General features: G+C 40.3%; 1 protein-coding gene across 1 annotated transcript in view; it reads right to left on the reverse strand.

The window, feature by feature from the left end:
* The window catches only part of ctnna1.L (catenin alpha 1 L homeolog), a 43,593-nt gene that overhangs the window by 20,788 nt on the left and 7,128 nt on the right, over nt 1–15,677 (reverse strand). Inside the window, exons 3-9 of the mRNA XM_018252005.2 lie at nt 14,095–14,290; nt 12,822–12,988; nt 10,692–10,811; nt 9,810–10,073; nt 8,128–8,331; nt 7,518–7,598; nt 7,114–7,266 (exon numbers count right to left, since the gene is read on the reverse strand). Coding sequence (XP_018107494.1) covers nt 7,114–7,266; nt 7,518–7,598; nt 8,128–8,331; nt 9,810–10,073; nt 10,692–10,811; nt 12,822–12,988; nt 14,095–14,290 — 1,185 coding nt within the window. The remainder of the gene's footprint in view (nt 1–7,113; nt 7,267–7,517; nt 7,599–8,127; nt 8,332–9,809; nt 10,074–10,691; nt 10,812–12,821; nt 12,989–14,094; nt 14,291–15,677) is intronic.

Raw genomic sequence — 15,677 nt, forward strand, 5'->3', positions numbered from 1 at the left:
TAATAACTGGAAAAAATCTCCCGGTAATATGCATAGATATCTGCTGTTTACATCAAGGTCTTGTTAGATGACCTAGTCATGTATGTATGTATGTATGTATGTATGTATGTATGTATGTATGTATGTATGTATGTATGTATGTATGTAAAGAGGCAGAAGCATGTTGCCTCATTTTCCTCAATAAAATATTAATGGATTGTGAATTTTAATACTAGTCACCAGTAGAAGAGGAGATTTATAGCTGGCCATTAATCTTCTGGTGTGCTGTTGTTGTCCTTAATAGAAAAACTTAAAGGGCACCAATCATCACTAAAATCATTTACTAAGTAAATACACTATGTGAAAGTTCAAAAAATCCGATTTTTAAAACAGTTAGAATTGTTTGTATAATATAAATCATCAGCTCACTATTCCTTCTGCAAGATCTCCCATATCTCCACTGCAGTTCTAGCTGAGGCAGGCATCTTGGATTTCACTGGCTCCTCCTACCTATATCTTCCCAGCCAACTGTAGCTCTGAAATCTCGCACATGCTCAGTTGAAATTCCTTGGTTGCTTATCAACCTTTCTAAGCTATTTTCAAATCAGCCAAACTTCTGTGTTAGCTGCTGTTCAGTAGTGCTGCCACCTTCTGGAAGTTAGTGTGTGCCCTTCATTTGCATAATGACATCACCAGCAGGGAACAATATAGGGAAATCCCGTGATACTTCTAGTGGAGGAGTTTACTAAAGCTAGATATTCTGGGTAGAATACTCAAGGCAGTGCTAAAATCTGAGTTACCGGTAAATCCTTTTCTCCCGGGCCCGTACTGTCAGTGCAGACGTATGGGGTTAAACCTGGATATCTCCGGAGGCAGGACAAAAGAAAAAACTTTAAGCCTTTGAACTCCGCCTTCTCCCTTAATTAACCGGCTCTGGCCTTGCCACTTCAGTTTGCGTACCAAAGCCCTGGACAGGAGAAACTTGGAAAACATGCAAGGCATAATGGTATCAACATAAACAGTCATACTATTGACTATGAAATTAAACATCCTTTCTCTTTTTTTTTTTTATATATATTTAATTCATATATATATTAAAATATTTTTATTTCTTTTTAAATAATATAACAGGTAATTCTGGTCCGAAAAGGAACCTTGGCAAACCGCCAACACCTCCTCTAAAAAACGGGAGGGACTTACTGCACTGACAGTACGGGCCCGGGAGAAAAGGATTTACCGGTAAGAAAATCCTGTTTTCCCAGGGCAGCCCGTCCTGTCAGTGCAGACGTATGGGGACGTTCAAGAGCCGTCTTCCCATAAAAACAAGGGAGGGAGAACTTAAGGAGGTACTACTGCTTGCAGCACCTTTCTCCCAAAGGCTGCCTCTGCTGAGGCGAAAATATTGAGCCTATAGAACTTTGCAAAGGTGTGAACTGAAGACCATGTTGCCGCTTTGCAAATCTGTTCTGCTGTGGCACAATTCTTCAGTGCCCATGAAGTACTGACGGCCCTCGTAGAATGAGCTTTGACAGGAAACGGTGGCCGTCTCGAAGATTGCTTGTATGCAAAATTGATAACTTCAACTAACCATCTTGCTATCGTTCTCTTAGAAGCCGCTTGTCCTCTCCTTGGGGGCCCATAAGAAACAAAAAGAGCTTCTGATTTTCTAAAAGCTGTACGGTTAGAGTAATATTTTAGAGCTCTAACCACATCCAGAGTATGTAGACGTTTCTCTGCCTCGTTCTGTGGATTGGGACATAGAGATGGTAGTACTATATCCTGGTTCAGGTGAAACTCTGACACCACTTTTGGTAAAAATGATGGTATAGTCCTAAAGACTACTTTATCCTTGTGTAATATCATCCAAGGAACTTTTACCGAGAGCGCTTGCAGCTCGGATACTCTCTTAGCTGAACAAATTGCCAGAAGGAAAACTACTTTCCAAGCTAAAAATTTGTCAGAACAATCTGCTAGAGGCTCGAATGGAGGCCCTTGTAACACCTTTAGCACCAGGTTGAGGTCCCATGGAGGGGTGGGTTCTCTGTATGGAGGTTTGATATGCATAACCGCTTGAAAAAATTGCTTTACTTCAGGTTGAATAGCCCATTGAAACTGAAAAAGCACAGACAATGCTGACGTCTGTGATCTTAGTGCTCCCACACTAAGACCCTTGTCAAGACCTCCTTGGAGGAAACTTAGGAATTGTTGAATGGAGCAATTCTTCCATGAAATTCTGTTCTCACTACACCACGACTGGAATATTGACCAGGTTCTGTGATAGATTTTAACCGTAGAAGGTTTTCTTGCTCTAACTAAGGTTTTAATCACTTCCTCTGAGAAACCTCTGTCTCTCCAGATCTGGGTCTCAAGTGCCATGCCGCTAAGCGTAACATTTGCAAGTTGTGATGCCTGACTGGTCCTTGCAACAGCAGATCTGGACGCAGCGGAAGACGCCATGGTGGTGAGACTGACATGTTCACCAAGTCCGCGTACCACGCTCGTCGAGGCCAATCCGGTGCAACTAGAATTGCTTGCTCTTGACGAACTTTCTTTATTACTCTTGCCAACAGTGGAAATGGTGGGAATAGATAAACCCTTGTGAACTTCCATGGGATGACTAAGGCATCTGTTACTTCTGCCCTTGGATCGTTTGTTCTCGAACAGTACCGTGGAAGCTTGTTGTTTCTGTGTGATGCCATGAGATCTATCTCTGGCTTTCCGAATTTCTGTATCAGGAGCTGGAACACCTCTGGATGGAGAGCCCACTCGGCCTGATCGATCTTGTTTCTGCTGAGATAATCGGCCTCCCAATTTTCCACACCTGGGATGTATATTGCTGACAAGATTGAGCCCTGGTTTTCTGCCCACCGAAATATTTTGGATACCTCGTTCATCGCTGCCTGACTTCTTGTGCCTCCTTGGTGATTGATATATGCCACTGCAGTCGCATTGTCGGATTGTATTCTTATTGGACAATTTTTTAGCTGGTGTGACCAAACTCTCAGTGCTTTGTAAACTGCTCTCAATTCTAGCACATTTATGTGCAGCCGAGACTCCTTCTGCAGCCATTCTCCTTGGCATGTCCTGTCGTTCATTGCTGCCCCCCAGCCCGATAGGCTGGCGTCTGTACTTATTACTGTCCAAGGTGGCAGTGACCACAGACAGCCTCTCGCAACATTTCTCTCCTCTGTCCACCACATCAGTTCTTTCCTTAGATCGTTTGTGAGTGGAATGTTTTGAGACAGATCTTTGTGATCTCTGTTCCAATGAGACAGAAAATGCCTTTGAAGCGGCCTCAGGTGAAACCGTGAGTAAGGAATCGCCTCCAGAGTCGACACCATCAACCCTAACAGCCTTAAGTGGTCTTCTGCTGTAGGCTGCATCATTCGCAGAAAACTTAAGGTCGCTGTTTGTAACCCTGTTACTTTGTCGTTTGGCAGTGCCACCAACCTTGTCCTGGAATTGAACTGCATTCCTAGAAACTTGATTGATTGACTTGGTAACAAGTTGCTCTTCTTGGCATTGATCAGCCACCCGAAGTGACGAAGTATACTGAGCGTTTGACGCGTCTGTTCCTCTGCCAATTCCGCCGTAGGAGACATAATGAGGATGTCGTCTAGGTATGGAGTTGCTTTTATCCCTTCCGTTCTTAGAATGGCTATTACTGGAGCCAATACTTTTGTAAACACCCGAGGTGCCGTGGTCAATCCAAACGGTAGGGCTCTGAACTGGAAGTGATTTTGACCCACCGCAAACCGCAGGTATTTCTGATGACCCAGATGTATCGGTATGTGCAAGTACGCCTCCTGCAGGTCGATGGTTGTCATAAAATACTGTGGCTCCATGGCGTTGATCACTGATCTTAGCGTCTCCATTCTGAATTTTTGCTTTTTTATATGAACATTTAAAGGCTTGAGATTCAGGACAGGCCTGTAACTCCCTCCCTTCTTTTCTACCAAAAATAAATTTGAATAAAAACCTCTGAACCTGAATTGGTGAGGAACTTCTACAATGACTTTTGCTTCCAGCATGTTTGAGATGCAGTTTAGCAAGCCTTTCCTTTTTACTGGATTGCGTGGTAGAGAAGAAGGAACAAACACTCTTCGAGGAGGAAGGGATTCGAAAGGAATTTTGTAACCACTTCTTACTATTTCTAGTGCCCACTCGTCGTGAACGAGCTCTTCCCACACTGGGTAGAAACTTAGAAGTCTCCCGCCAACTGCTTCGATTCCACCCGGTGCTTGATGACCTTCATGCATCTGAGGTCTTGGGCACGTTTTGCTTTCTAATTGGCTTGTTCTGACTTGGCCAAGTCGTTCTCTTACGTGCCACGTAGTTTGATGAACTAGTCTGGTTATATGAGTTACGTCTGAATGGACGAAAGGACCTAGATGAAGCCCCCCAAGATCGGTTGGACTGTCTTCGGTACTGATCCGGACGATTTTTTCGCCCTTGTGGTAGAAATGCACTTTTTCCACCAGACACATCTGAAATTAATTGTTTCAATTCAGGCCCAAAAAGATGCTCCCCTGAATAAGGCAAAGAAATTAATCGACCCTTTGATGCATTGTCTCCTGACCAATGTCGAAGCCATAGAGCCCTTCTACTGACTACTGTATTGGCTGAAGCTCTTGCTGCCAATCTTATGATTTCCAATGCTGTTTCACCTAAAAAATCAAAAGCTGTGGTTATTCGGTTAAGCTCAGCTGTGAGAAATGAGTCTTGTGAATAATGTTGTAACAGTTCTTGAGTCCAGAACTTTGCAGTACGTGCCAGTCCTGATGCCGCTGTAGCCGGTCTAAAAATGGCCGTTGTACTTGCGCAACCTCTTTTAAGAGCATTCTCCATTCGCTTATCCATTGGATCTCTGAATGCCATAGCATCCTCAGTGGGGAGAGTTGTATACTTAGACAATCTAGAGACCGCAGAATCAACCTTTGGTGGTTTATCCCACTTCGGTTTATAATCTTCAGGAATGGGATACTTCATAAAAAATCTTTTACTAATATTCACTCTCTTTTCTGGGTGATTCCATTCAGAATCAATCGTCTGTGTGATAGACTTAAACACTGGAAAACACTTTTGTTTTCTTGGCTGCAAACCTAGCACTCTATCTGCTTTAGAAGCGGGAGTAGCCGTGTCCTTTATCTCTAAAGTTTGTAGCATATCCCTCAGAAGGCGTCTCACTTGATCCTGCTGGACAAAAGCTGGCCCTTCCGATTCTGAATCTGAAGAATATACTTCTGAAGTTTCTTGACACTTATCTGAACTTCCCGACAAGGATTGATCAGAACTGAAAGATGAAGATGATGGAGACCTGTGTCTCCTTTTATGAATCGGGCGCTGTTGTAACGACTGTTGTACAGTTGTTTTAACCCATTTAACAAGGTCAGAAAACTGTTGCTGCTGTAACCCAGCCGATGAATCTAATGGTGGCAACTCTTCCTCAGCTAAATGCCCTGTGGGGGAATGTTGTGCCAATGGGCATGCCTCTTGGGTCAAAGAAGGGACTGGTCCATCCAACAAAGGCCCCACCTCAGGATCCGAGCTCCCTTTTGCACCTATCCCCCTAGTATAATTGGAGGAAGTTGGAGGACTGGCTCCCCTCTTTGTGCGTTTGGACTTGAGCCTGCTTTTCCTGGACTTTGCCTCTACTTGCGGCATGTCCTTAATTAAATCCAATAATGTCTCAGGAATTTCAGAAATCGACATGGCAAAAAGGCGAGATAATACTCACAAGAATGCCTCTCAATCCTCGTTACAACCCAGAATTGCGGTCAACTCAGCCTGTAAGCAGCTCTACCGTGCTTTCTGCTGCACCTCCAACGCACACTTGCGCCCTCGAGCGAAAAGAAAAAATACTTCCGCATTGAACTAACATCCCGCGAGAACAGAAGTACGCACGCCACATACTGACATCCACTGACGTCACTCGCATCCGGCAACTTCCTGAGTGCGCTCCAACAGCCTCTGCGCCCATCGCAAAAAAACACAAGGCGGGTAAGCACTTTTAATCACCTCGCCCCAGCAGCACTCAGTGCCCCACCTAAGCCGGGACTCTAGACTAGTACCCTGGTGTGTAATTGCTCCTTATTAAAAACAGGAGTCAGAGTGCACTCACCTCGCTGATGCTTTTTCCTGGTGCAGGCGATTCTTCCTCTTAAAAAAGAAAGGGGGAATTCGCCTGTTCATTAACCCCCTGCATGGGTTAACAACCACTCTGCAGCCTCTCCCATCGGGCTGTCTTGGGTGTTGGTAAAAAAGATTACAGTGAACAGGCTCACTCTTTACACCTCCTGGGCTTATCTGACTGGGCGCTTAAGGTACTTCAGACATCTCCACTTGGCAGTCACAACTGGCAAGGAGGGAGAGCCGTGCCCAGTCCCCTAGGGAATGGACTCCGCACATTCCCTGAAAAATAAAACTAAAAGAGCTAACTACTCTAATTAATTACAAGGGGAATAACCCCTGGTCCTACCTCCTACTCAGGACAAAAGAAAAAAACTGAAGTGGCAAGGCCAGAGCCGGTTAATTAAGGGAGAAGGCGGAGTTCAAAGGCTTAAAGTTTTTTCTTTTGTCCTGCCTCCGGAGATATCCAGGTTTAACCCCATACGTCTGCACTGACAGGACGGGCTGCCCTGGGAAATTTGCATATTATAGTCTGTTATAGTCTCAGTATGGACTCCCTCAGTGAAAGAACCCATTTGACAAAGTAAGGGTTTTTTGTTTTATTTTTTTAAAACCTGCAGTTTTTTCAAAAAACTATATATGTAGTTTGATTAAACTTGTTTGGCTTGTACTGGTCAGATTGTTAATATGTGTGATTTTGGCTGTGATAGGTGCCCTTTAAGAGACTACAGCACAGAAACCCCCCACAGGTCTACAATCTTTAAAAAATAAATAAAATAAAAAAATAAAAAATTGTACTTAATAAATTAGCCAGCTAAACCTAATAAAGCAAAACTTTTTAATAATTATGACAATGACACAGTATGCTTTGTCACGCATGCAAGTCAAATCGCATAGACCCCAAAAAGATTCATTTTGTAGAAGCATTGCATTTTTACATTTTGAACTCAAAGTAACATTTTGAAAAAAAAAAAAAAAGTTAAATAATAATGTGTAAATTTTTACCTCAATCAGTTTATTCGCATGTTCACGAAATACTTGTGCATACTCTTTTACTTCTTTCTCATTTCCATTTTTTGCAGCCTCAATCAACACAAGAAGTGGTACATTGGTCTCCAAGAAAGAGTCAGAAACATGGTCCATAACAGCCTTTCGCAACTAGCGAAAAAAAAATGTATTTTCCATTATTTAAAGGATAGATACCTTGATTTCCTGCTCTAAAGAGACTTTTTAAACCTTTGTTCACTTGCAATCGGACTGCGAGATTATTAACAAAATACTTTTACCAAATGAGAACTATCATGAAAAATGTTTTTAAAGTAATATGCACATCAAAAAAACAAAACAACATTGTAATACGTTCAGAAAGCAACATTGTATGTAGAGAACAACAAACACTGAAAGACTACCTGTCTACGCAAGTCTCTCGTCTTCCTAGTCATTTTGTCGATTGCTGAATTTAGAGCATCACTACGTTCTTTGCGGCCAGTCTGCAAGGTAAGGAAAAATTATATATATATATATATATATATATATATATATATATATATATATATATATATATATATATATATATATATATATATATATATATATATATATATATATATAGAAAAAAAAAGTAACAAAACTGATCTTAATCATATCAAGGAGATTAAGGTTACATGTTTAACCCACATAGTTTTAGTTCTGGCATATCACATAGAAAAAAATGGAACGACTTTGTGAAATGTAGTTATTTACAAATTGGGCCAGTGCTTTTAAAGTATTTATGGTCTACATAAATTTTGTCAAGGTTTGAGCGTGCCAGTGGATTCTGTATTAGGCTAGCTTTATGTCATCCACTATTTTATTTCATTCTTGAAGAAGGCATTAAAAGATTGAGTGAAGGATATTTGGCTGGGCAGCTATGTAGCAGATAAAAGCTCGGTCACTAAACAAACAAACTTTGTGTGAGACTATAACTGGTATGTGTCCCAAAACAAGCAAACACAGTCTAAAAATAAAAAACACACTTACATTTCCCATGTATTCAGAAAGGAGATCTTGTAAAGCTTGTCTCACAGAGTTGCATTCAGCAACAATACGTTCCCGACGATCATCTCGTGTGCAAGAAGAATCTGCCATTAGGGCAGCTCCACTAATGATGCTTTCTAAACGTTCCTCCAGTGAAGGTCTAAATCTTTCTTCACTAAAGCCAAGAGGGTCCACAATGATTTGCTTCTGTTTTTACAAAGGAGAGAAAATTATTTTAATTGAGTGCACCATGTACAATAAGAAGTGCTAACACAACTGTAAAAGAGGTGTAAAAACATGGATATTAAATAGTATACAATCAACAGAGATCTTCCAAAGCAGCACCAAACCAAACACATGATACAGAATCCTAGTGGATTTAGAGAAGGTTGCCAACTGCTCTGTAGCTCCGTCTTTTGGTATATTTTGCAGAATACCTACTGAAGGATTGAAGGACCAGTAACACCAATTTTTGTTTTTAATACTTATGTCCCCACCCAAAATAGCTATAATCATAGATAAGACTTACTTCCCCTTGGCTTTTTTTTAAACCTTCAGCTTCAATTTGACATGCAAAGTGCCCCATAGGAGAAAGGCGAAGGCAGCAGAATTCCTCTGAATGGATAACCTAAAGCACCTAAGCTTTCTTTTTCAGTGTCTGCAGCTTAAATTTATGTTTCTATTCCTTCAGACTGCTTTGGGGGTAATGATGTGAGCATATATGAAAAGAATTCGGTCATGATTTTTATGGTGTTGTTTTTATTTCTAAATGACACTGTTCACACGGCAAATGATTGACTCATATAAAATGTCACTCTTGATCCAATAAGTGTATTTTTTTGGTTGTAATATTGGTGTGTAGGCAGTCATCTCAGGTCATTTTGCCTGGTTATGTGCTTTCAGAATTAGCCAGACTTTAGGATGGAACTGCTTTCTGGCAGGTTGTTTCTCTTACTCAATGTAACTGAAGGTGTCGCAGTGGAACCTGGATTTTTACTATTGAGTGCTGTTCTTATTTCTACCAGGGAGCAGTTATCTTGTTTTAGGGAGCGGTTACCTTCCAATTATTCTGTTAGGCTTTTGGGGGGAAAGGGTCGGTGTAAGATCACTCAAACTTACAAGTACAGCAGTAAAGAGTGACTGAAGATTATCAGGGCATAAGTCACATGACTGGGGGCTCCTGGGAAACTGTCAATATGTCTAGTCCAACGTCAGATTTCAAAATAAAAAAAAACTGTTTGCTCTTTTTAAAAACAGATTTCAGTGCACGAGTCTGCTGAAGAAGCACTATTAACTTACATAGTTAAATCGGGTTGAAAAAAAAGACAAAGTCCATCTAGTTCAACACCTCCAAATGAAAATCCAGTATCCATCGGATGCATTTTGAGAAAAAACAAAACATGTTTTCCCATGACAATATCCCTTTAAGCGGCAGATGCTGCAAAAAGCTTAGGTGCTTATAGCCATTTGTGCGAAGTCAACTTCCGGTTCAAGCTGCCGTTGCCTTTATCCTATGGGGCACTTTGAGGTCAAATCCAAGCTGAAGATTTGAAAAAATCCAAGGGGAAGTAAGCCTTACCTATTATAGCTATTTGAGGGAATTAAGCAAAAAATGGTGTGATGGTTCCTTTAAGAATTTTAAATTCTTAAATATAATAGCACTGAAACCCCACTGCCATACTTACATCAAAATTATTTAGGGCAACAGCAAGTTCTCCACCTCCTTGCTGATTAGCAGTTTCTTCAGATGATGTAGCTTGGGCTGCATTTGAAATGCCACTGACTGCTTGTTGAAGTTGTTTATATATTAAGTCCCTATTTGCTTTGTATGCAGCTACATCAGGATGCTGCAGACATGCCTGCGAAGCAGTGTAAAGAATAGGAATGCTCTTCTGAAGAATACCACGAGCAGCAGCCATCTGATCTCTGTGGCCAACATCCTTTAATTCCTAAAAACACATACAAGAATGTTCTTTAGAAAATGCATAAAAATGTATTACTTCTAAATAAGAGAATAAAGCTTTATAGGACATTAACAGGTAATTAAAGTGGACCTGTCACCCAGCCATAAAAAAATTTATAATAAAAGTCCTTTTCAAATTAAACATGAAATCCAAATTTTCATTTTTTGTTAAAGCATTCATAGCTGTTGTAAACTCATTTAAAAATCTAAGCTGTCAATCAAATATTGCATGCCCCTCCTCTATGCCTAAGGCAAGGCAGGCAGTTACTTTCACTTTCCATTCAGCACTTCCTAGTTATCACTGCTCTCCCCACATTCCCCATTTAACCTTTCAATTGTGTAACCAGTGCATGGGGATGGACATCAGGTCCCCATTCTGGCGCACAAACAAGATTCCGAGATGATACAAGGCTTGCCTTAATAACAGTGATTTCCAAACTGATTGGATTTGATTGAACACAAACATGCAGATAAGTAAACTTGTGTACAATAATCTAACAATATTTTCATTAACATTTTAAGAAAAAAAAAAAAATCTTACAACTGCGTTTAGGATTTCTTCTTAAACATGCAGTTGATTGATTAAAAAAAAAAAAAATTCTACCTGTTGTCTCTTTGCAGTCATGACATTTAATTTATCCACTTCAGCTTTCAAAGCCTTATATTGTATTCCTAAGTCTTGTTCAGTTCCAGCATTTCTTAATTTCGCAATACCTTCTTCAACCTATTGAGGGAAAAAATATAAAAAGCATGTGGGTGTGTATCATTTTCAATTGGTATGTAAAAGGTACCTGCTTAAACTTTAATAACACAGTTGACAGCCTGTATAGATTGCAAGCTCCTCCGAGTAACAGAAAACTATTGAATTTTGTCAAATCATGGGAACGAGACTTGGCCTTAGACCTCACGGAAGAAATCATCGAGAAAGGCATATAAGCTCTTCAGCTCCAAATGTTGCAAAATCCAAGAGATGAATTACAAGCTACTCTCCAGGTGGTACTACACGCCTCAAAAACTGAAACAGATATATCAGTCTGCAAGCAATATATACTGGAGATGTAAAACAGGAATTGGCACCCTTCTAAACATTTTTTAGGAGTGCACACTGCTTAGATCATACTGGGACCAAATTCTAAGTCCTGTTCACAACTACTAGGATGGGAAATGCCAGTTACACCTGCCCATGCTTTGTAGTTTTTAGAAACAGATAATGAGGAGGAGCCATCTGACTCTACTCTAGATAGACTTTTGCTAATGAACTCTCATCCGATCGGAGAAACAAAAGACAGAACTACAGAGACACTTGGCTACGCTGGTTTTTATTCAAGGAGACTGATACATATAAACAAAATATGCCCCAACCAGTGTCGGACTGGGATGCCAGGGGCCCACCACAAAATCTTAGACCGTGGGCCCACTTTCCAAACCCTTATTCCTCCTCTCCTCACTCACCCTCTTTATTCTCCTAGTCTTTTATATCAACTTACTATATTCTTCCATTAATAACCATTTTTCCCAATAAATAAATAAATAAAGAATGACTTTGAAATAGGCTAAATGGTTAGAAGCAAGAGGGCCCACCGACAACTGGGCCCACCAGGAGTTTTCCTGGTATCCTGGTGGGCCAGTCCGATACGGAGTCCAACAGACTAAGCAGCTTCAGGGAGAGGACCCCTCCCCCAAAAAAAACCATACACTTGGGAAGGCATCATTTACGGAGATCCAATCAATCACTAATGTGAATTTAGTTAGCAATTGTCCTATCTTATGTTGTTCTGTTATCTTACTAAATATACCGGTGAATATTTGAACTGAGGACATTTTAAGGCACGTTATTCCTGAATAACCATGTTATAGTGCAACATCAGCTACAATTACCTGAGCAATATGTGACGACCCTTTTCCCCACACACCCCTTTACCTTTCTGTACCCCATCTATGTTTGCTGATTAATTTGTCAATAAAATCTATTGAAAGAATAACACAGTGGGGCAAAAGGCATAATCATCAAAATAGCTGAAACTGACTTAAAGGGAATATTTATCTCAGTGGGAACCCCTTGTCAAATGTTATTTCTGTAAGTGTAAAGTAAAAAGAAAAGAAAAAAAAATACTGTAGAAACTATATATTAGCCAATATTACACAGTTTTATTTGCTCAGAAGGGGTACAGTACATTTAATATTTTTAGTAATCTGCTCAGAAGGGGTAGAGTGTACAGTCATTCCCAGGCAACAGCGTGCCTTTAGAATCTAGAATCCCTACCAAAAACACAGGACTGCTGTTCTAAAAAAAATTAGAAGTCACAATTTTTTTTTTCTCTCTGTAGGCAGAGAATCCGCTCCCCCTCTGTTTCTTCACTCCTGCTCTGGAAGCATTGCATCAGGTCAGGTGCAGCCAGACGCGGCAGATTTCAGCACCAAAACGTGACATTTTGCGCTGAAATCTGCCCACAGATTAAAAGGCAAGTGGAGTAGCAAGTCAGCAGAATTTCTGCCTCCACCATTCTACTGTACATTTAGACGCCACTAAGGAATTCTGTCATTAAAAAGGCACTAGGCCAAGAGCCTTGTAGAAGTCTTATTTTAGTTATTGTAATACAATTTTAAGATGTGACAGAAGAGATATAATCAACTATTTATATAATATAACACATAGAATGTGTTAGAATAGGTTTTATAGTGATAAATGGTTTGCACGTTAGTATAAATGTAACTGTTTTAGAAGCTAACTTACCACTTTTAGCTGAACCAGTAACCTGTACACATCTGCCATGTCAGCCAGAATCAGCAGCCTTGTGACAGCAGACAACAATGCACGAGCAGCGCGAACCATATTTCCACGTTTAACAGAAGAGCAAGGATCCTCAGCAAACTCTCCAGATGAGCTTCTCATCTGTTCACCTAGAGGTCAAGAACAGAAATGTTACAGGGGTTGTTCCCCTTTGCGTTAAGTTTTATGATGTAGAGAGTTATATCCGGAGAAAATTTGCAATTGGTTTTTATTTTTTATTATTTGTGGTTGTTCAGTTATTTAGCATTTTATTCAGCAGCTCTCCAGTTTGCAATTTCAGCAATCTGGTTGCTAGGATCCAAATGACTCTTGCCAAATGACTCTTGCAACCATTCATTGATATGAATAAGAGACTGGGATATGAACAGAAGAGGGTCTGAATAGAAAGAGGAGTAATACAAAGTCGCAATAACAACAGAATTGTAGCCTTACAGAGCATTTGATTTTTAGATGGGGTCAATGACCCTCATTTGAAAGCTGGGAAGTGTCAGAATAAGAAAATACCATGACTGCAAGTAACACAATTTTGCTATCTTAGTTAAACATAACTACGCCCATACAAGGCTTAATGGCTCTCACTTTCAGCAAGCCTCTTCCAGCAATTTATTTTCTTTGCTTTTCCTGCCAGATGGTTCTCAGGGCAGTTTGAATGTATATGATTCCAAATTAACCGGTTTCCTCTGTTTCTATCCTTACTGCTTTTAGCACACGTGTTGTTTGTTTGTTACTTATTTGTAGCATAGCTTTTTAGTTTGAAGTAGAAAGACGGATTGAGCCATCTAGGAAATCTTCAGAATGTGTACATTTCGAAAGGATATCGTTTTCTGGAGTATTTTAATAACCATTGAAATAAATTCTGTATGCAACTTTATGAGAGTGAATAAGATTGCCTGTGCACTCAGGGCATATTTTGGGCAAAAAACAAAAACAGTTCTGTTTTCTACCTGTCCTATGTGCAAAGAGACAGGGGTCTGACAATACAAATTATTAATAGCAACTGCAAAATCATATTGCTCAACTCATTAGCAGAAATAGCTAAACCACACATGTAATCAGTTTGTAAAAATTCTAATCCTCACTCCAAACTGAAACCATCCTAGCAATACTTCCCCATCTAACCACAAACCTCGAAGTTTATTTTAGCACACCCAAAAGAATAAATATCATACCAGACATGGCATTAACAGAGTCATTTATTAAAAATAGGGGTACTTACCCTGTTTCCGAACATCTTCAACGGCTGCAATTAGCTCATCTTTAAGAAACTGGCTCTCTTTTGCTATTTTGTCTCCTTTATCTAAAAAATTTTGGGTTGCTTGCTCCACTGATGCAGCCAAAACATGAGCTTTCTTTGAACGCCCTTTCTTTTTATTGGATGGACCTTTATTGCTAGAATTCACCAAAGTAGTCACCTTAATAAAAAAATAAAAAAAGGCAATTATTTGGAAGCAGGTAACACATTTATAGTGTTATTTTATTTTCTGTTACAGTGCTGCTGCTTTATAATTATATATGTGCTAAAATATATGTGAAAATTTGTCATTCTGTGATATCTTTGGGACTATCTTCACTATTGCACTGCTTTGGTCCTGTGACATGGCTGAGTTAGTTAACTAGCTGCAATGAGCTCAAATTCCTGTGTCCAGGAGTGGCCCAGTCTGATCTCCCTATATCCTAAGGCAGCGATCCCCAACCTTTTTCACCTATGAGCCACATTCAATTGTAAAAAGAGTTGGGAAGCAACATTTGCATGCAACAAGTTCCTGGGGTGCCAAATAAGGGCTGTGATTGGCTATTTAGATTGGCTAATTCAACCAAAACTTGCCTCCAAGCCAATAACTGAAAAATAAGCTCCTGCTTTAAGGTCACTGGGAGCAACATCCAAGGTGTTGAAGAGCAACATGTTGCTTACGAGCCACTGGTTGGGGACCACTGTCCTAAGGCATCATTTTGGTAACAGCACAAGGACAAGTCATTACTAAGTGAATCACTCACAAGTGATCTGAAAAAGGAGTTTAACAAAGAGTGCAACAACAGGAGCAACAAGGGAGCCACAGCAAAATATCCAGCAGCCTTCCTGTTTAGTAAACTGGAATCTAAACTTAAAGATCTACTGGCAGAATGTCACTAGTTCGGTCAATGGTGTCATTCCTTTTGCAATTCCAAAGGTAGCTTCTTCCTTTACCCTTCCAGCAGACTGTCCCCATTCTATCATAATATCTCCCTCTCTGCGGCTTCTATACATGGCTTTCTGAAAAATCTAGCACCTCCAACTACCACTTCACATATACCTATCTGACATCTCACAGACTTTGAATCCTGGCTCTCATTTTTCCTATGCTCCTGATAGCCCTGCAATTATTCTGAGTGACTTAAATTGTCATATTGATGACCCCTCCAGTCGTGGCCATCACAATTTCTCCATCTAACCACCTCCTTTGATCTCTAGTGGTGGACAAATACAGCAACCCAAAAGCATGGTCACTTCCTAGATCTGGTCTCTACTAAAAACATAAATCTTTCTGCATTCAACAGTGATCCTTTTCCTCTTTCAGATCACATCTGATCTCTTTTTCTATTTTGCATACTCCCCCCTCTACTAACCCTCAGCCAAAAATTCTGTTCCATAACATCTGCACCGTGGATATAACTGCTCTCTCTCTCATTCTCACAGTTCTAGCCCTTCTTCCATCAGTACTTCTGCTGATCCTGAATCACTGGTAAATACCTACAGTTCAGTTGTATCTGCTGTTATCAATACCCATGCCCCTCTGCAGCCACAATGCAATCAGGCTTGCA

Source organism: Xenopus laevis, chromosome 3L (genome assembly GCF_017654675.1).
Source record: "Xenopus laevis strain J_2021 chromosome 3L, Xenopus_laevis_v10.1, whole genome shotgun sequence".
NCBI lineage: Eukaryota > Metazoa > Chordata > Amphibia > Anura > Pipidae > Xenopus > Xenopus laevis.